A 21914-nucleotide genomic window follows, 5' to 3' on the forward strand; every position below is an offset into this window, starting at 1 on the left:
TATTTTTCCATTGAAGCTATAAAGAATAATTGATCAGAATTGAATCGTCCATTGAATAAGTCACGCTTGTTTGCAGTTATGATTCAGATGTGTCTCAAATGAACTTCAAACAATTTACATATTATGCAATTATCGAAATTAAGTTTTCTTTTGAAATAGTAATGCTGATGTGTGATCAGGATTAAGAAATGTCTTCAAATGTCTTTAAGCTATTCTATGAGCTTTACAAAATTCGATGTTTTGATGAAGCAGTCATTGATGTTGCTTTGAAGATTTAACCAGGAACATACATGTATGTGTATAGTAGAGATAATCTATATTGAGCTATATACTGCAGACATCAAGTTGGTGTTCTTATGTAAGCTTGGCAAGACTGGTTGTATGCTTCAAATAAGGTGTCAGTTATTTGTTAATTGTCTTGCACTCATCGGCCAATGAATAAACAATAGTTATTATAATATTTGAAAGGGAAAAAAATTTCCTGTTCTAACAGCTATTACGTGTATTGCATTGCAGTTTGAATTATAAATACTTCCCTAATCAAACTTGAACTTGCTACTTACAAACTGAAAAAAGTAATGTTACATTAGTCTGTTTCAGCATCATTGATTATTATATAATCTATATGTATTTCTTTGTAATGAATTTCAAAATGGGTATTAATTTATTTTTCCATTCAAGCTATATAAAATAATTGATCAGAATTGAATCGTTCATTGAATAAGTTACGCTAGTTTGCAGTAAAGATTCCGATATATCTCTAATGAACTTCAAACATTTTATATATTATGCAATTGTCGGATTTAAGTTTTCTTTTGAAATAGTAATGTTGATGTGTGATCAGGATTAAGAAATGTCTTTAAATGTATATAAGCTATTTCTATGAGCTTTACCAAAATGTGGTGTTTTGATGAAGCAGTCATTGCTGTTACTTTGAAGACTTAAACAGCAACATACATGTATGTGTAATGTAGAGAAAATCTATCTTAAGCTATATCCTGCAGACATCAAGTTGGTGGTCTGATGTAAGCTTGACAAGACTGGTGTTATGCTTCAAATATGGGGTCGGTTATTTGTTAATTGTCTTCGCGGTCATCGGCCAGTGAGTAAATAATAGTTATTGTAATATTTGAAAGGGAAACCAATTGCTTGTTCGAACAGCTATTACGTGTATTGCATTGCAGTTTGAATTATAAATACTTATCTAATCAAACTTGAACTTGCTACTTACCGACTGAAAAAAAAACGAATGTTACCTTAGTCTTTTTCAGCATGATTGATTATTTTATAATTTTCATGTATTGCCATATAATGAAATTCAAAATGGATATAAATTTATTTTACCATTAAAGCTATATGGAAAAATAGATCAGAATTGAATCGTCCATTGATTAAGTTGTGCGTGTTTGCAGCAAAGATTCCGATGTGTTTCTAATGAACTTCAAACAATTTATATATTATGCAATTATCGGAATTATTTTTTTCTTTGAAATAGTAATGTTGGTGTGTGATCAGGATTACGAAATGTCTTTAACAATGGTATAGTCTATTAAATAAGTTATTTATCTTTGTTATAAAGATTTCGATATGTCTTTAATGAACTTCAAACAAATGATACAGCCCGTAACAGAGAAGTGATCGAATTCGCGTTTCTTTACCGTCAGAATAAGTTACGTTATCGACAAACTTATTTCAGAAGCGACATAATTTAATTTTCTTCATCGACAAAATGTTGCATGTCCAACGTGTAAGTTTTCATTGTTAAAGTTGAAGTTTTTTTAACACAGTAAAACATTTTTTATAATCATCCTCTGTTATTGTCATTTTCATTTTAACGATTAAGGATCAAATACGGGATCTCCGAAATTGCTATCATTTGTTACGAGGAAATCATTATTAAATCGAACATATGTCTTTGTTCATGACACATATTATGAAATACAAAGGAGTTGAAATGATCAAATACTTTCGAACGGACGGAAACAAAAATACACAATCTAGAATGTGTGTTCTGTGATAAACAATGGCTTCGTCGTGCGAATGGACGAGATCATGTTACATGTAACTGATCTTAGCTGTAGAAACAGTTGGTGCGACCTCGATAAAATCTTTATCAATTTAATATCGGGGTCGCATCCATCGTTTCTACAATAAACATGACCTCATCGATTTGCTCAATGTAGATATTATATACTGCTTGCACTGTGAATATTTATGGGATTCCACACTGTAATAGTTTTTCTTTCGTCTGATACAGAATATCCCATATCTTTTCTTGTTCATACCTATCTGTTTATTATGTCCCCGGGATTATGTCAATCATACATTGTTGCAATACCGACATGCTTGTACTTTGTCACAGAAAAAACTGAAATAAATTTCCTTCAAATCGAAGTAAAAAATACAAATGTACCCTTTTACATTTGGAATGTTGAAGACAAAATTGCTCTATATCTTAAGTTATTGACGAATATTTTAAATTTAAACCTCCATAAGATGTGATGTACGGCATTTCATTTTATCATTGGTAATGATCCATATCTAACAGAGAAGAAATATTCATAATTCTCAGAAAGTTTTCGTAAATATTGTAAGATACCACTAATCGTTCAAACAATCAAGACAACAGAGACAAACAGGGAATAAACTATGAAAATGAAAAGACATGACTTAAGTGTTAGCATGTTCAAGGAGACGGCACTCAATTTACCAAAAAAAATGATGTTTTAAGGAAATGTAGAGGTCTCCACCGGTTTTCAACAAGGGTAGAATTCAAAACCTTGAATAGAAAGCCTCGAAATCCATGATACTTTGCGGTAGTTATATCTACAAAATTCAATCATGTACACGACATATAATACATGTATATACATACATGTATATTTATATATTGGGAATATATTTTTGTTTCCAAACAGAATTATAATATATAAAAAAGAAGATGTGGTATGATTGCCAATGAGACAACTATCCACAAAAGACCAAAATGACACAAACATTAACAACTATAGGTCACCGTACGGCCTTCAACAATGATCATATAGGTTATGTATAAGTGCCTCCGTTCACTGCAAAATTGTAAATTGTCTTCCTAAAGACCAGCAAAAATAAATGGCACAAGTTCACGTAGTCATAAAAAAAGTCGTATAGTTTACGTTATCGAACAAAAAATCAGAAATACGGAATATTATATGTGAATGGTTAGGAAATCCGTTTCCCCTACATGTTTTAAAAGTAAAAAAATGTTTTCCCTGATACAAACGTTTTAAGAACCAGCTTTGTGTAACCATTAGACAAATTCGACTGTATATAAGGAAGTTTATATGTTTACTCTGATTTGAAATGATCTTTTAGAACTTGTTTTAGTAATTGAGAACCTATGTTGTTTATGGGTAATAGGTGAAATGTTGCATGATCCCTCAAAATGACAGCAAGCGCAGTTTTCCGGACGATTTTCATTTGTACTCTGCTAAAAACTGTCAGGTCCTGGCCATGGTATATTTTGGAGAATTTTTTTTTTACTGATTTTTACTAAAAAATATATTCTCTGTGTGTGCCATTGCAAGAAATAGTTTTGCTCGTTATTTTGTCATATTAAAAAAAATTCGCAACAAAATTTTCCCGTTTAAACTATACTAGAAAAAAGTTTGGCATGTGAAACGGACGAAGACATATTCTAACAGAAGAACAAATACCAGTCCTCCTTTTTGTGTATACATATGAGAAAACATTTCAAAGTTATTGATTGCATTCAAATCCATTACACAAACAGTACACATTGTACATTGTAGTCCGAAAAAAAAAGGACTTCATTCCTATCAAACACCTTTTTAATTGTTTACCAGTATATTTCTTTTAGTTTTTGGTAAAATTGTAAAGGAAATAATACTATCAAGATGTCCTTCCATAAAACTTTTTTTTTCTGTTCTGACTTTGAAGAAATGACTTCTTTTCGCCCAATCGAAATTGTGCATGGACATATTTTGTTTCATATTATTAGAATTATTTTCAATATTATCGGTATTTAACTTGATTATCGACACATGAAAGTTTGTCAGCATTCTCAATCGTTTAACGTTAAAGTATCAATAGTTCGGTCACTACTCAATTAAGTTTGTCGATAACGTAGCTAATTTTGACGGTAAAGAAACATCAATTGATCACTTCTCTGTTACGGGCTGTATATGCAATGAAATAATTTGATGTTCTGATGTAAGCTTGACAAGACTGGTTTTATGCTTCAAATATGGTGTCAGTTATTTGTTTATTGTCCTCGTGGTCATCGGCCAATGATTAAATAATTTCTTGTTCTAACAGCTATTACGTCTATTGCATTGCAGTTTGAATTATAAATACTTCTCTAATCAAACTTGAACTTGCTACTTACGCATCATTGATTATGTTATATTTTTTATGTATTGCTATGTAGTGAATTTCAAAATGGGTATTAATTTATTTTTCCAATAAAGCTATAAAGAATAATAGATCAGAATTGAATTGTCCATTGAATAACTTATGCTTGTTTACAGTAAGGATTTCTTTTGAAATAGTAATGTTGATGCGTTATTAGGGTTACAAAATGTCTTAAATAGATGTCCAACTATTTACATTTGCATTAAAAAGTATTTTGTTTTGATGAAGCAGTCATTTGTGTTGCCTTGACGCCTTGAACAGCAACACACATGTACGAGTCACGTAGAGAGAACCCATAGTAGGCTATATATTTAAGACACCAAAGTTGTTGGTCTCATCTCTTGACAATACAGGTTTTGTGTTCAAATAAAGTGACATTGATAAGTTTCGTCAACGGCCAATTAGTAAATGATAATTATTGTAGTATCTAAAGCGAATACAATTTCTTTATTTTACAGCTCTATCGTGTATTGTATTGCAATTTCAATTATAAATATACTTCTCTTAATCAAACTTGAACAAGCTACTTACTGACTGAACAAAAAGAATTGTTATATTAGTTTTTTTCACCTTCATTGATGAATTTTATAATGTTGTGTATTATCGAATCATGAATTTCAAAATGTTTAGGGAACATATATTTATTCTAGTGAGCTTCCCCCAAGCATGCTCGGGGGATGCCTGGAGCCTTTTAGAGAAGCTTCTTCCATTAAGTAGCAATCAAAATCCAATAAATGTCAATCAAAAAGCAAATCAACTGTGAGTTGACTATTAAGAGCTTTTATAAGAGCTTTTATAAGCTCATAAAAAAGCTTGTTATTTATAGTATTAAGTAAACATAAGCTGCATATGAATTGTTTTGAAATTGCAAATGTTCATTTTTACAAAGAATATTTTATGATTCGTACACTCCAAAATGTAATGCTAGTGCACAATCAAGTTATATTTATTACAAAAACAAAGATTTGATAACTAATTCAATAAGTTTAAAATGCGCTTTTATTGTTACATGCAAGTAGAATTTTTTTATAATAGTTTTTATATTCTTTAATCATTTCATGTATATATATACCATTTAATAATGTTTTGATTAGTTATGAAGTAGCAGCTGATTTTACATTTAACACATCTAAACCACATAAGCAATAAAAGTAATTCATCAACTAGCTGCGATGCATACAGGATTGAACTTTGCTTGACCGCAGTAAATGATAGAGATACAATTTAAGTAAACTGTTTACGTAGACATGTATTAATTCATGTCAAAAATTAGCAGACGATGATTTGATCAAAGATCACAACAGGATAAATTTGTAAAAGTTACTTGCAATTAATAATAGTGTGCAAACGATCTCTACTCTATTTAATACTAATTAAAAGATTGTTATAGTTCTAACAATTTAACTTAACATATGGCCTTCTCGACAATCATACATATAAATAAATAATCATATTAGAATGGAATTAAATTAGGGAAAATGATAGAAAAAAAATTGTTTGATAACGAAATATTTTAAACATTTCTTATAAGTAGATAATGAAGAAGAAGCAAATACAAATGTAAACTGCAGTATGTGAATTTAATAGAGAGTAGACGTCACCCATAACAAACAAAATAAACAGCTGCGCCAAGAGCGCATGATACGCCCGTAGTCTTGTGAAAAACCGTAATAAATGTTTTTGGCATAACACGGGGTTGTACAAGATGTCATGCTTAATATATCCAGACTCATTCTTATTCCAGCTCAATAGGAAGTTTTAAAATATAAGATGTATATGGAAACCAGTCGCAACATAAACGTGTTAAGTTTTAAGCAATAGAGATACGGCACGAAATTTGAAAAAAAACACCCCCTTTTTTACCAAAAAAAATTATGACATACATTAATCCTTTAAATTTGTAGCCAGGACTCATTAAACAGGTATACCCCGGGGTCAATGTGATTATGATATTGTGTATATAACAAGAGTCTTATGATAACATGCCACTTTGTTAATTAGCTTAATTTATACAAAGTTTGAAGGAAATCGATATTGAACAAAGATTGTACAGTAAGTTCACAAATTTTTGGTCAAAACATTTTTACGATTTCCAAGCGGGGGGGTTTTCCCGAACCCCCCCCCTAAACCCCCCTAAATCCGCTAGTGATACATGTGCCTGTCCCAAGTCAGGAGCCTGTAATTCAGTGGTTGTCGTTTGATGCTGTGTTACATATTATTTGTTTTTCGTTCATATTTTTGTACATTAATTAAGCCGTTAGTTTTCTCATTTGAATTGTTTTACATTTGTCATTTCAGGCCTTTTATAGCTGACTATATATGCGGTATGGGCTTGGCTCATTGTTGAAGGCCGTTCGGTGACCTATAGTGGTTAATTTCTGTGTCATTTGGTCTCTAGTGAAGAGTTGTCTCATTGGCAATTACACCAAATCTTCTTTTTTATACAAACTGCTTTTTATTTATTTTTTTTCAATGGTTAATAAAAAACTGATATTCATGTTCATATTCATTGTTTATTTCCAAGATACAATCATAGCATATACATGTTCATTTTTTAACTTCAGCTTTTTCATATCACATGCAGTTCTATAATAATACATGTTGTACAGCTTACCTATATTCTTCACAATTAACTTTTAAACTCCATGTACAAACCATTAGATTAATCAATATATTTCTTGTAAATTTGTATTTGGGTAGCAGGTTGCAAAAACCATTTTTACAACATTTCACCATCAAAATTACTTTTTAATATTCTGTACTCTATAGAGAAGATACAATCTAACCAGTTGTCATTTTAATACATACTGATTATAATTAGTAACACGCTTCATACAAAAGGTACTTCGGTCAACGCTTTTACACCCCAATAAATTTACAAAAAGAAGCATTCAATTCTTAAATAAACAACAAAATCAATTACATATATCTAATAACCTTGACTAATTCTTCTAATAATACCCAACACCTGTAACAATGTACATCTACCACTAAAATATATCTCCTTCAAATGTACTTGCAAAACTATGAATATTTTAATTTAAAAAAATCTCAAGAATGAATTCAGAATATATATATATATTCAAAGTACTCCAAATGAGTAAAGTGAAACATGCAAATGAAAATAGCACACTACATATATCTTTCTATCTATTAAATGTGGATTTTACTTTTTCAACCAGTTGATGGCTGGTACTGTCACACTGGAAAAGTTCCCTTTTTGAGTATAATTTGTTACTTCATAAAACAATGAAGTAATTCACTTCATAAAACAATGAAGTAATTCACTTCATAAAACAATGAAGTAATTCAATAACTATTTGATTTGAATTAATTTAGGAAATATGAAAAAGAGAACTCTTTTGAAATGTCTGCAAAAATATTCCTAAACACAAGTTGTTGCACAATGATAAACACCTGAGCAAAAATGTAAACAAAAAATAAAGAATTTTGTTGATATAAACTTCAAAACTACTGAACAATTATGCTACTTTATATTTCTCTAAAAATATCCACATATTCTGAACATGCCTTTATTTTGAACAATATCAAAGGATATTCCATAAATCTTCAGAAAAGACATGCATAAAATAATGAAAGCTAAACAAACAAAAAGTCTACTCAACATTTTATGTACAAAAGAAAAAGCAAAGAAATAATTCACCATCTTCAAAGATGTATGATGAGCTATATTTGATAACTGGCATTTCTTTTACTGTTAACACAGAAATATGTCTCGCCTTTCTGTAATTCTAATAATGCAAATTTTGAAATCAAAATAGCAATACTTTAACATGTAAGTTATTCAAATATTCAAAGTCAATGTACCATTACTGAAGGTACATGGCTTAACAATCCCCATGGAAATGAGATGTATAAAAGATGTGCCAATTCTAATTCAATTGCATACCAAATACCATTGACTTATCATAAGTCCATGCCTTTAAACAAACCTAAACACTTAATAAACTTGTAAACTATGTAAAAGTGTCTAAGTCGATAAACCATGATTATAATCACCATGGAAAAGAGACTTGCAAATGCCAATAAATTTGCATACCTAATATCATTGACTAAACATTAGCGATTCATCTTAAACTGATCTAATCACAAACAAATACATGTGAACTAAGCAAAAGTTTCAAAGTTAATAGACCATGACTGAGCGGGTGAAGCCAAATATTCTCCATGGAAGTGATATGTTCTAATGCTTATACAACTGAATACCAATAAACATTGGCCTACCACTAATGGTTCATCATAAACTGACATAATCACAAACTAATACATGTATCTTAAGCAAACGTTTCAGAGTCAATAGACCATAACTGAGAGGGCAGGGCCAAATAATCTCCATGTAAATGAGATGTGCCAAAGCTAAGACAACTGCGTACCAAATATCATTGACCTATCACTAGTGAATCACCATAAACTAGACCTAATCCCAAACTAATACATTGTTGACACCGCTGCCATAAACAGCATGTGACCTATAGTTGTTAATTTCTATGTCATTTGGTCTCTTGTGAAGAGTTGTCTCATTGGCAATTAAACCAAATCTTCTTTTTTATATACCTATGTCTTGCTTTTTGACTCCTTCAAGGTGATACAAAAATAAAATATTTTACCTTATGTTCCAACATTTTTATCTTTAAAATCACTATTACATGTACAAGTATCATTAAAAATATCAAAATATTAATGAATCATCCCATCATTACATGCTTCTTAAATTAAAGAAAGAAGTATATTGGTATATTGGGTTCTTATGCATCAGGTCAAATAAAATACAATGTACCTTTTAACTCATAGGATCAAGAATCTGCCATTACAGATTATTGTGTCTACTAATATTTTGAATAAAATAAAAATCTATAGCTCACTGTTTAAAGTCCTATGGTTACCCAAGTTGATCAAATCCATGCAATGTGTCTCTACTCTAGTTGATAGTTAAGTTGTCTCATTGGAAGTCATACCATATATATATATATATCTCATCTCCTTATTTGTTATATATATATATATGTGAAAAAAGGAATTTAGAACTGTGAGTCAACTAACTAAAGGATACCCCCCCCCTCCCATAGTTAATAAAATAAGTAAGTTCAATTGTCTCTGTTGAAATATTTCAGACCAGAATTATTTTCCTTCATGCACATTCTCAGGTTGTGTCCTTCAACTGTGTAAAGTTTCATTAATATCTATCAAGCTGTTAAGGACGAGTTGTGCTTAAATACAAGGGAACCAATCAGGGAATTTAATAATAATTTTAGTTCAAATTGCTCCAAGTGTTTCAGATCAGATATCAAAAGAGGGACAGCCAATAAGAGGTTTCAGGAACCTATAAAAATAAGCCAGAATTTTTTCAATATTAATTCTTAAGATTCTTTAAAATACAGACATTGACAATTTTGTTTAAACTTGACCTTGCAAATTCAGAGTTGACAATTATGTTTAAACTTGACCATAAGAATTCAGAGATAAAGCTCATGTTGGAAATTGAAACAAAATGATTACAATAGATCATATGAAACTCTGCCAAGAGGTTAAACAAGCATGAACTAATTAAGAAAAATATTGAACTTTAGATTGGATCTGAAAACACAGTCTTGTTAAGTTTAGCAGTTGTTTTTCTGCATTTCCCATTTATTGCAATCCATATTTTGTCATTGTTCTCCTTAGAATCCATAAATTGTGGAAACTGTAAACGAAGTTGGTTTTCAATAGCATCTAACTTTATGGGGTTAAGTTTTGACCTCTGGACATTATCGTGTATGACCCTTCCTGTGACATTTCTCTCAAATAGTTCGTTATCAGTGAACAAAACAGAAAGTAATTTTACTGCAAATGTAGTTGGAAGGTTACTGTTTCTTTGTAAAATTTTGCAGTACTTATCATAGCTCATCTCAAAATTTGAGTTGCCTATCCTGATATTCTCTGGGTTTATTGTTGATCTTACAACGACTGGTATCTGACAGTTGATATCTAATGTCTTCTCTAGGTGAACACTATCTCCTCTTGGTGTCACAGGTGTTTGTTTATTACTGCTTTTAACCGTGCTCCTACATTTGATCAGGTTTATTAAATATTGTAAATTTGATTGTACAGTGTCCATAGATATTGAAATATTTGATATTTGTTCAAACGCAATGTTCTGTGCCTCTAGTATGGTTCCATTTTGCTTTTCAATGAAATCAAGCTGTTCAGATAATGTCTGATGTTTTGAAAATTCCTGATCAGGTGGTTGCAATGTTTGACAGGTCAGGTTGGGCATAGGATCTTGAATTATTTCTTGCTCTTTGCTGGTATATGTACATGAATCCATGGATGATTGAAAGAAATTCATATTCTCATATGGTTCTGCTACCACTTGAACATGGTAATCATGGTCAAGTGCAGATTGTGCATGATCTTGTAATCCATAGAAAGATGGATCTTCATCAAAATTTGGAAACAGAGAAATCAAAGGTTTTAGTGGTGTCTTCAAAGTTGTATCACTGCTGTTGCTGACTGATTTGGAGACATTTGTAAAATCCTTCAGTGTGGTGTAAACTTTATCTGTGTCAGTTGTTAGACACGAATTTAGAACAAGTTCTTCTCCTTTATTATTCACATTTTGTTCCTGTGCTGAAATTATCTGTTCAGCAACAACAGTTGTAATTGTATTTTCATCAGTTGTATTACTGCTGTTAATGGCTGATATGGAGACATTTGTAGAATCCTTCAGTGTGGTTTTATTATCTGTGTAAGATGATAGACATGAATTTAGAACAAGTTTTCCACTTTCATTATTCACATTTTGTTCCTGTGCTGAAATTATCTGTTCAGCAAACACAGATGTATTTGTATTTTCTTGAGTTGGACTTAATTGACCGATTTGTCTTTGCTGTTGAGGTATAAAATTTTCACATCCACCGGTTTCACCATTGTTACTTATTTTTAATTTTGACAAAGGTTCATCATCACTATCCGAAGCATTCCCTTCAAGTTCTGCATAATGTTTGTCATGTTTTGACTTTTTTGCAATTGGTTCATTATCAACTTCACCTTCATCATTTGATATATTTTTCTTAGTTCCTGAAATACAATAAAAAAATAAGTCATTCAATTATTCTTGCAGGAAAAATTAATATCTCCCCCTTGTACTGAGTAGAGTCCCTTGTATATATATACTGAGTTTTTGCAAATAATTTCAAATGTGAAGTAAGTTTTTCCTTCACTATATAAAACATTTAAAATTCAATAGAGCAAGAGACTACTAACAGTATGAAATGCTCTTCTAACAAAATGTTATGTTGATATTCATGTTCACCTTTTTTGCAGTCATGATCAGTTATATTTGCTCATTTGTAGCATATATCTAGGTGAAATGTGTTGCTGTTTTCTCTATTATAGTGTTTAAGATAATACAATAATGTCAGGATTGACCCCATTTACACATTCAAGACACACAAATAAAAAAGTATTTCAAGATATCAGGGGTATAATTTTACACACCCAACAAGCGTTTTGTCTACAAACATCAATGACATAACATACTTGTTATGGTCCAATATACATGGTATGTATCAGCATATAATTTATAAAAAAAACACAAAGAATTCAATTGTTGATGAAATCAAACAAAGTTTAATTTTGGACCCTTTGGACCTCAATGTGGACCAATTTGAAAATGGGGCCCAAAATTAAAAATCCAAATACACGTTAAGATTCAGCATATCAAAGAACCACAAAAATACAATTTTTTTGTTGAAATCAACAAAATTTAATTTGGACCCAGATTTGGACCAACTTGAAAACTGGTCAAAAATATCAATAAACAGCTGGGCTTAGAGCGCATGATACACCCTTATTGGGCATAGAGAAATTGGAAAAGAAGGCATTAATAATTTCCTTAAATACAAATTGTGAAAAATTGCCTTAATTCAAATGGTTAAAGTACTACTACCCTGAAACAACATGGCCATTTTTTTTTCTAAATTGAAAGGGAGCTTTCTTCTGTCAATCCTAATGATGTGTTATTAAAATGTGGGGAAAGGTTAAAAGGAATTTGAGCTATCCGAAAACTGAAAAATCCCCCCCCCCTTTTTTAATAAAGTCCCATAAATCCTAAACGCATAAAATGAAATAATAAAAAAAACGAAAGAGAGTTTACATCAATAGACATAAACAATTCACCAAAGTTTCATGGACATTGGTAAAGCGTTTTTGAGTTATTGTCCAAAGTGTTGAAAATCCCCCCCTTTTTCGAATAAAGTCCCATAAATCCCAAACGCATAAAATGAAATTAAAAAAAATACATAATTGTAACAGGATGCTGTTACAAAGTCTCCCAAACAAAACCCCTGTGATAATAAACCCTGTGGTACTACCCCTATAATTTTCACCATTATAACTGTCCGATCTCACTTGCTTATAAAGAATTTGATGACAATGAAAATTTGAAATGATTGTGTTTTCTGATGAGTTTTGTTGGGATCTTGACTTAAAAAAAAAAAGGGGGGAGGGTGTGACCCCAGAGACTCCTTATATTTCATTTGATTTGTTTTATTGTCCTATACAAGAATATATATATATGGTTTAGGGGTGGGGATCTCTACCGTTTAAAAGTTCTCAAACAGGAGTGGGGTAAGGGTGACCCCCGGGGACTCCCCATATATTTCATTTGATTTGTTTTATTGACCCATACGATAATATATATGGTTTAGGGGTGGGGATCTCAACCGTTTACAAGTTATCAAACAGGAAGGGGTGGGGGTGACCCCGGGGACTCCCCCTATATTTCATTTGATTTGTTTTATTGTCCCCTACAAGAATATATATGGTTTAGGGGTGGGGATCTCAACCGTTTACAAGTTATCAAACAGGAAGGGGTGGGGGTGACCCCCCCCTATATTTCATTTGATTTGTTTTATTGTCCCCTACAATAATATATATGGTTTAGGGGTGGGGATCTCATCCGTTTACAATTTATCAAACAGGAAGGGGGTGGGGAGGAATTTATCTCAACCTTCCTTTTGTGGTATGGAACCTTGTGATACAATTTCATGTTATCTTGCTGGTCTACATGTATGTGTTAGATATTCATTGATCTGATGAGTTAAGCGGGTTCTTATATCATGCTGTACTGTTACATCACTGTCCCAGGTTAGGATTTGACTTGCAATCTGCCACATAATATATGTGCCAGTTTCAAGTTATTTATCAGTTTGTTTTTTTTTTGTTTTAATTATCTTAAATTGGTTATCATGATTATTTTATGGCCCTTTATAGCTCACTTTGTGGAGTTGGCTTTTGCTTTGGGATGAAGGCTATATGGTTACCTTTAATTGCTTTACATTTGTATATCCTGAGTGGAGAGTTGTTATTTTATCTTTATATAACAAAATTAGCAGGGAATGTAACTTAGCACAGCTGTGTAATCACTGGAAAAAATTTATAGGTCAATATAACATTTGTTTAGGTATTTACCAAAAATGAGTCTATTAATCAGCATAAAATTTGAGCTAAATGAATCTTTTGGGGATTTAAGCTCTGAAATAATGTTAACCTCAGATTCGTTTGATTTTTTAGTAGCTACATAGACAGATCTTTATTCCAAATGGTCAACTTTAATTTCAAGTCATTAATAATCTGATAACATCTTCAAGCCATAATTTTTAAGTGGTGATATTCTAACGGGAAGGATTGTGCCTGATGTTCATATGATGAAATCATAATCTTTCAGTCAGTTTAATAGAAGTCTGGAGCTGGCATGTCAGTTAACTGCTAGTAGTCTGTTGTTATTTATGTATTATTGTCATTTTGTTTATTTTCTTTGGTTACATCTTCTGACAGCAGACTCAGACTTCTCTTGAACTGAATTTTAATTTGCGACAAGGTCTAAAAAATTTTAATATAAGATTTCATATATATTTGGAGCACCAAGATGTCATAAATAATTATTCATTAATTCAAATAAAAGGGTTAGTACAAAATGAAATTCATATATATATATATAAATATATGTTCCCTTTAAATAATATCTCTACAAAACATTAGCTCATACCTCCCCTGCAAATACTTAGAAATTAAACTCTTGAAAAAATATGTAAAGATTCACACTCTTTTAATTTTCAATGTTATACTGGGACAGGACATAATGATAACTTCGTTTAAATAAAAAAGTATTAAATTATAGAACAAATCAAAATCACCATTATGATAATGGTATCATTAATGTTGGACACAATTAGGAACAGGCCAGGTTATAGTTTTGGATAAAATTGATTTAAATGTTGCTATGTGGACATTTTTATCATCTATAAACCTATGTTTGTATTAAATAGAACATTTAATACTAGAACAGAGAGATTCAGGAAAAAATATCCTAAAGAGAAATTAATTATGCAGCAAAAATTCACAATTTTTAATTTGAAAGTTGACAGACACGCATACATATATATATTGGAATTTGTATAAATGCATGCTTATTTGTTTTTAAGAAAAAAGTCGATATGTATTCTTTCTTTTGTTTAAAGGCATTCCCCATAATGCCCATGAAATAATTTGATCTTATAAATCAAGTATTAAAACTAAATATATCTCATTTTTGTATCTCTTAATTTTCATACTTTTTTTTTAATATTTATTATTTTATATTGTATACTAAATCATAATGCTCTTGTTGTACACATTGTGTGCCTGAGTGTATTTAATAGTAATAAACTACTATTTGTATAATTAAATTGCTGTACAGTTAATCAACAACATATTCTAGGTTACATAATTAGCTAAATAGCCAGAACATTATCCAATTTACAACTTACTGATATATTATTTATTCAAACAGTTGTTGATTTTATGCAAATAATGTAATTTATATGATAAGGATAAGTGCTTCTCTCACTGTGTGTTACAGTCTCACACACCACTGATAAAATCAGCAACATACACATTAAGATTACCCAACAAGATAATTTATATTCTAGATTAATTATCAAGATTTAACATAGTAAACTATGTTTTGATCTACAATACTGTTCTGATATTTGAAATTCTGCACAAATGACACTAATTTCTTTCATATTTAATATACAACTATTTATAAATGAATAAACTCATATTGAAAAAGTAATTTTTAAATTTTATCTTCAGCAATTTTAACATAAATTTACTATTTTTAAAGTGTATAATTTTCAAACTTTTTTTGTAAAATAAAATCATATGCATATACTGTGTGAGGATTGCTTTTTGTTTAACAAATTGACAACAGTATTATTATTCATGTCACAAGGTGGCAAACCACTAATTAAATCTCTCTTACTCTCTATGTTAAATTAGTCAACTTTAGGCTTTTGTGGCTCTTTCACCTTAAGTTCAAATAAAGTGACAGTCTGTTTTTGTGAAAGCAGTATCTTTTTGTGACTGGTGCTTAAAAAAACAGTATACCTTTAATGACATATAAGAGCGAACTGGTTCCCGGAACATCGGAAGTACCAAAACAGGTACTTCAGAACTGAGAAAAGGGCAAAATGACCCCTCTTAATTAAAATTTACATATCTTTTTTAATATTCATAATAATCAGTCTGAAATGGTTCAGTAGAGATTCCAGGTCTTTAAGCTTCATTTGATTCAAAGAAATTACCAAATATTCTTCAGATTAACAAAGTTACAGCTATGTGTAGGAACTTTTTTTTCTCAATTTATATGAACTACTTTTGGGTAGGTTCTTTTTTACGGGGCCCTACTTAGTGGTTCAACACATATAACAGAACAAAACTCACCATATTGACTTTTGCTTTAGTGCATTTTATTCTATGATATTTTCCTAGCATAAAAAACCATGTGAACCCTTAGTCCAAACATATTTTTACTAAATTGAAGCTGAAATTGAACTTGTAGTAATATATGATTGGTACAATAAAATCTGTGCAGGGTATTTCTAGTGAAGAAAATGAGACTTTTTCTTGTGTGACCACTCCCCATTTGTTAATTTATACTTAAAAAGTGTTGTTCCCACCTGCTTGTTATATTTATACCAAGGAATAATTATTCTATCAATATACGGAAGTTCATATATCAAATAAATCAAAAATTTGCCATCCCCCTTTTTTTCCTTATGTTAGAAAAGAGAATTTTGGTAAAAAAACTACTTTTATTGTATCACACCACTAATTAAATCCCCCTTGCTCTCTATGTTAAATGAGTCAACTTTATGCTTTTGTGGCTCATTCATCTTAAGTTCAAATAAAGTGACAGTCTGTTTTTGTCAAAGCAGTATATTTTTGTGACTGGTGCTTAAAAAAACAGTATATAAGAGCGAACTGGTTCCCAGAACATTGGAAGTACCAAAACAGGTACTTCAGATCTGAGAAAAGGGCAAAATGACCCCTCTTAAATAAAATTTACATATCTTTTTTTTTAATATTCATAATAATCAGTCTAAAATGGTTCAGTAGTGATCCCAGGTTTTTAAGCTTCATTTGATACAGAGAAATTACCAAATATTCTACAGATTAACAAAGTTACAGCTATGCATAGGAACTTTTTTTTCTCAAATATGTACTACTTTTGGGTAGGTTCTTTTTTACCGGGCCCTAATTAGTGGTTCTACACCACAAGACAACTAGATTTTTGTATGAACTATTTTTATGAACCACCTCCAATAGTACAGGGGCATTATGTTTACTGGGCAGCCCTTCTGTCCAGGATCAGGTTTAAGTTTTTAGTCAAGGAAGATGCCACAAATTCTCCAAGCTTTGTAATTTTCCAAGTTTTAAATGGGAACAGTAAAGGACTCACTGTCTAAATTCAAACTATATGTGGTATGTATATTTATTTAAAGTCCCCAACTAGTGAGTTTAACAAAGTATACATGAAATACTGTTTAAATAGGTTACTGATAATAATTTAACATTTTTAAAAACAAATTTAAACTTTTTTACCCTAATAGGTACATGTATGATGCTTCAATAATTAGTACAGGTATATGGAATTACTTCTTTTCTGCGTTATGGCATTTTCACCTCATACCATGCATACCCCCTACCACTTTTTAAGATGTCTGAATATCAATCTATAGTAAGCTTTTAAATAATATATAATTTTCCAGTAAGAATATAGAATGAAAAAATACAGTGTCAGTTTATCACAAGGTTTATTTTTCCATTGGGCAGGGGGTTTAATTTACCATAGGGGTATTTTGAGCCTGAGGGTCAATTTTCTATGGAGTTCAAAATATAAAAGGACGCATGGCAATTCCTATGGGAGACAAGTCAGATGTAGATAGTAACTTTACATGTAGTATTTTACTAGACATCTTCTTTTCTTTTTTTTTTTTTTTTTTCAAGAGAACATACAGTTAGCCTTAGTTATATAATTACAACAAATATTGCTATTTTTAGTTTTATTATTATATATATACATGTAGGTAATTGCCTTTTTATGTTTTTTTGTATCTCTCCATTTACTTGCAAAATATTGCTTTTCAAGATTGCTTTATGCTGTCTAATATGCACACATTTTATAATTTGTACATGGTGAATACTTTGTTTTTCTTTGATTTTTTTTCATGTTTTTGCATTATTGTCATTTTCTGCTTTTTAAGTTTTTTTTTATCTTAGATTATAGCAAGTTATTTAAATTTTCAATGTTTACATTTTTCTTTTTTTCTCTCTTAGAAATATAATTAATATGAAGACTATCAGCAGGTATAAATGATTCCATGTCATCTATTATCATTTTATCAATGACTCACATCTGGGGGTCAGTCAGACTAATGATCTACTTTATTCAAACTGTGGAACTAATCAATGTAGTAATATGAGATCCCCCTGTCATCTGCTTTCTTAGACTGTACTGTACAACAGTATATAATATAAAAATGTTAAAGGGGAAAAAACTAGTATAATGGTCACTGCACTAATATGCAATTTGTAAATATTAAATAATTATAAAATAATTATTTAATTGTTTAGATGATTTGGGAACACACCTGTGTTTGTTGGTAGTTTTGTCAGCAGTCTTACACTATAAGAAGGGCACATTTTATCATCATTTAATTATTTGTTTTTCACTATGATCCCATTAAATGTAATTTATAGACTACATGTACATGTATCATGCATTAAGGTTATATTGCATAGCTAAAGACATCCTACTAAATTATCAAGATTGAACCATTAATTTTTGTATAATGGAGTAAAATTAGTTACATTTAATCAGGCTTTAATAGCCCAACTGAGTGTAACTAATGCAAAACAATCAATGACATGGTTCAAAGGCTGTAGCTGTTTGTAAGGCAAAATCAGTGCTTAATTAAAGTTCTCCAAAGAAATAAGTCAACATTGAACATGTTGAAATTGCATTCTTTAAAATTCTACTGACTTGCCTACAAGTAATGTAAACAAATCATTCAAATTTAAAATACATGGAACTGTTAAAAAATAATCAGTATGGGTAAGGAAGTAAAGTTGGTATTATAAATGGTGATGGTTATTCCCTAAAAAGTTTTAGTGGGTTCACATTTCATGTTCTTCTCCCAAGTCAAGAACCTCATCAAAGTCTTCATTTGTTTTTAAATTGTGTTTAAGATGCAAACATTTGACTCCTTCTGTTTAATTTACTTGTTAGATCTGCATGCTAATTATATAAAAAAATATATAGACTACATGTAGTTTTAATATTTTGAAACACAAAATCAGGGACCTATGTATAACTCAAAGTTATAACTTATATAGGTCCCTGAAAAAATGCAGGAAATTTATAAATGTATACATGCGAAATGTTTGTGTGAAAAACAATTGTGTAGTCTACTTGTTCCAAAATAAAAATCAACAATGATGTTGCAACTCTTTCTCTGCAATGGTCGAAAACCACCCTCCGAACTGGGCGATTTGGGTACCCTGATACATGTACCTATGGCTATGATGGTTATCAGTCATCAGGTTGCCAGTACTTATTCTGAATTTCACTGTACATACCGTTTTAACTGTAGATACTATGTATTCCTGCTGTTATTTGTATCCCACAAAAATGTAATAAACACGTTTAGTTAATCTTCTCTTACAAAGTTACAAAAGTCTTGTTCGCAGGAATGTACTAAAATTGTAATCACAGACCCGACACCGACCAAACAACAATTTTTTTATGGGTAATATTTTTTTCACCCGTCAGTTTAAAGCCAAACAATGATATTTGAGTTGTTGTGCATAAAAAGTTGTATTTGGGGAACGACCATTAAACTTCAAAAAGGGGGGGGGGGGGGGGGGGGGGGGGGGGTGCTATGTTTTTTTTTTCTAAAAAAATATTCTGATTCCCAATTTGTTGAAAAAAATATTCTGTTCAAGCAGATGACAAATAAAAATATTTTGATACCAGATTTTTTCTATATCTTATAGTGTTAAATTTTGAAAAAAATAATTTGATTGATAGCGTTGAAAAAATAAATAAAATTTGTACTCTGACTAAGAAAAAAATAACCATAGCCTCCCTTAAATGTAAAATTTAACTCAAACCTTTGAAATAATATATCTAAATTAAATTATTATTTAAGTTATTTTTTATTCGAGAAAACTCACATAAAGAGCATAAAGTTTAGGAAAATGTTTCAAAGCTGAAAATGATACTCAACAGTAATATGGGTCTAATATGTTATATCAAAATCACTTACCATCTGTTGAAACAATCCTTGCATTATAATACTTGGTCCTGAATAGAACTTTAACAATAGCATCCTTTTCTATTGTACTACCGGATAGAACTCTTTCTCTAGCAACAGTGTCAATGATTTTTTTCTTAACATAAAGATCACTTTTTGGTTCTAACCAAATAATTTGTAACTTTTTACCCATTTCTAAGTGAAGCACATAATGCAGTACATCAACTCTTAATAACAACAAGTCTTATTCTTATTCTTATTAAGCATGGGTTTAAGGGTCACGATATAAATTTATACATAATAATACAATTTCAAGCTTCCAGTTTCATTCCTGATGGTACTAAAGTTTTGGGATAAACAAAACAAACATTAAGAGATTTAAGATAAGTTAGAATGGCTGACATATTTATAGTTTTGTTTCTGTGAAGAAAGTCGTCAAAACGAGGTGCACGATGACAGACATTATGTATAGTGGGAACTATTATGATTCTTCAAAGTTGTAATCTCATTGATGCTTATACTAGAAAAGATTTATCTTATTTGATACAAGTTTTAGTCATCATTTAATTACCTTATAATAGCATCTATCTCTTGTTTATAAACTGTCGATGATGATTTTAATCTTTTATCTGGGGGAGCTAACATATGATGAACTGTGGTTTTGTGGATTCCTCTTTCCTTTAAACCTGGAATCTTATCCACAAGTTTATTTTTTATCTGATCTAATGTAACACCGGAAGATCGGGCTGTATCACAACGTCTACGCGAATCTGCCTGGTAACCATGTTCTTCAATGAAATCTTTTGCAGTTGGTACGATATTTGGAAACATTGAAGTTAGCGATTTTCTCCCACGTTTTCCAGGTTCAGTTCGCTGATCTTTGAGCGATGATACAGTGTTTGATTTAAGATTATATGGCGTGTCTGGTGTATTACCAGACCTAGATAAAATCCAAGCAGATGGGGTTGATTTTTCTGTAGAAGTAGCTTCCTCCAACTGCTTGACTGGCGTTTGGTTAGATTTATCGAACATCCAGTCAATTTCATCGTCACTTGATACACTATCCATTATTTACCCAAGTGTATTCGGATCTATAAGAACTTTGACATTCTGTATTTTATTTTCTATATAGTTTTTTCCATTGGAAGTAACAAGTGTGTAACACAAAATAATAATTCTAATGTTTGTCAATTTTGCCAGTGTCTTGTAAGAATTAATAAGGACATCATCAGAAATAACAGAGTATGATGCATCAAAGTATTCAAGATTCAACAGGTATGAAAGAATTGCTATGAAGTCCTCACCAGAAATAATAATTCCATTTGATATGTCTAACATACTTAAAAATCTACACCCATTTGCTATTTGCAAAATTCCTACATTTGTTATCAAGTTGTTTATGGATCCAATAACCAGTTTGCGCAAATATTTCAAGGATGATATTTGTAAACAAGACCTATTAGTGATATTCAAGCAATCATTTATGTACAATGATTGTAAATTTATTGCAGAATCCAGAAGTTTTATTAGAATAGTGTCAGTAACTGAAGTATGGCCTATATTAAGACTTACTAGTTTCTTGAATTTTTCACAAAATCCTGTTTCATTAGCAAAGGATCCATTTATAGATGTACAATGAAATATATCAAAGTCCAAAAATCTGTAAACAGATTCTGTAATATTAATCAAATCAATGTCCGTAATGTGAATGTTACTCAAATGAAAATATCCCAGTGTATGTTGATTTAATGTTACACTTTTAAAAAAAATACAAACTTGACGAAGTCGCACTAAATCTTCTACTTCCAAATACCGAAATACAATTAACCACAATTCCGGTGGTAAGAGTTCACTCATAGT

General features: G+C 30.7%; 1 protein-coding gene across 1 annotated transcript; it reads right to left on the reverse strand.

Annotated features, from left to right (window-relative positions):
- Positions 1-7259: 7259 nt before the first annotated feature.
- Positions 7260-19475, reverse strand: LOC134690980 (uncharacterized). The gene is made up of 2 exons (XM_063551167.1): positions 19378-19475; positions 7260-11490 (listed from the first exon to the last, which is right to left on the reverse strand). Exon 2 carries the CDS (start codon positions 10757-10759, stop codon positions 9998-10000), a length of 762 nt encoding a protein of 253 aa, XP_063407237.1. The 5' UTR covers positions 10760-11490; positions 19378-19475; the 3' UTR covers positions 7260-9997.
- Between the last annotated feature and the right edge of the window lie 2439 nt (positions 19476-21914).

This window comes from Mytilus trossulus, chromosome 11 (genome assembly GCF_036588685.1).
Source record: "Mytilus trossulus isolate FHL-02 chromosome 11, PNRI_Mtr1.1.1.hap1, whole genome shotgun sequence".
Lineage (NCBI taxonomy): Eukaryota > Metazoa > Mollusca > Bivalvia > Mytilida > Mytilidae > Mytilus > Mytilus trossulus.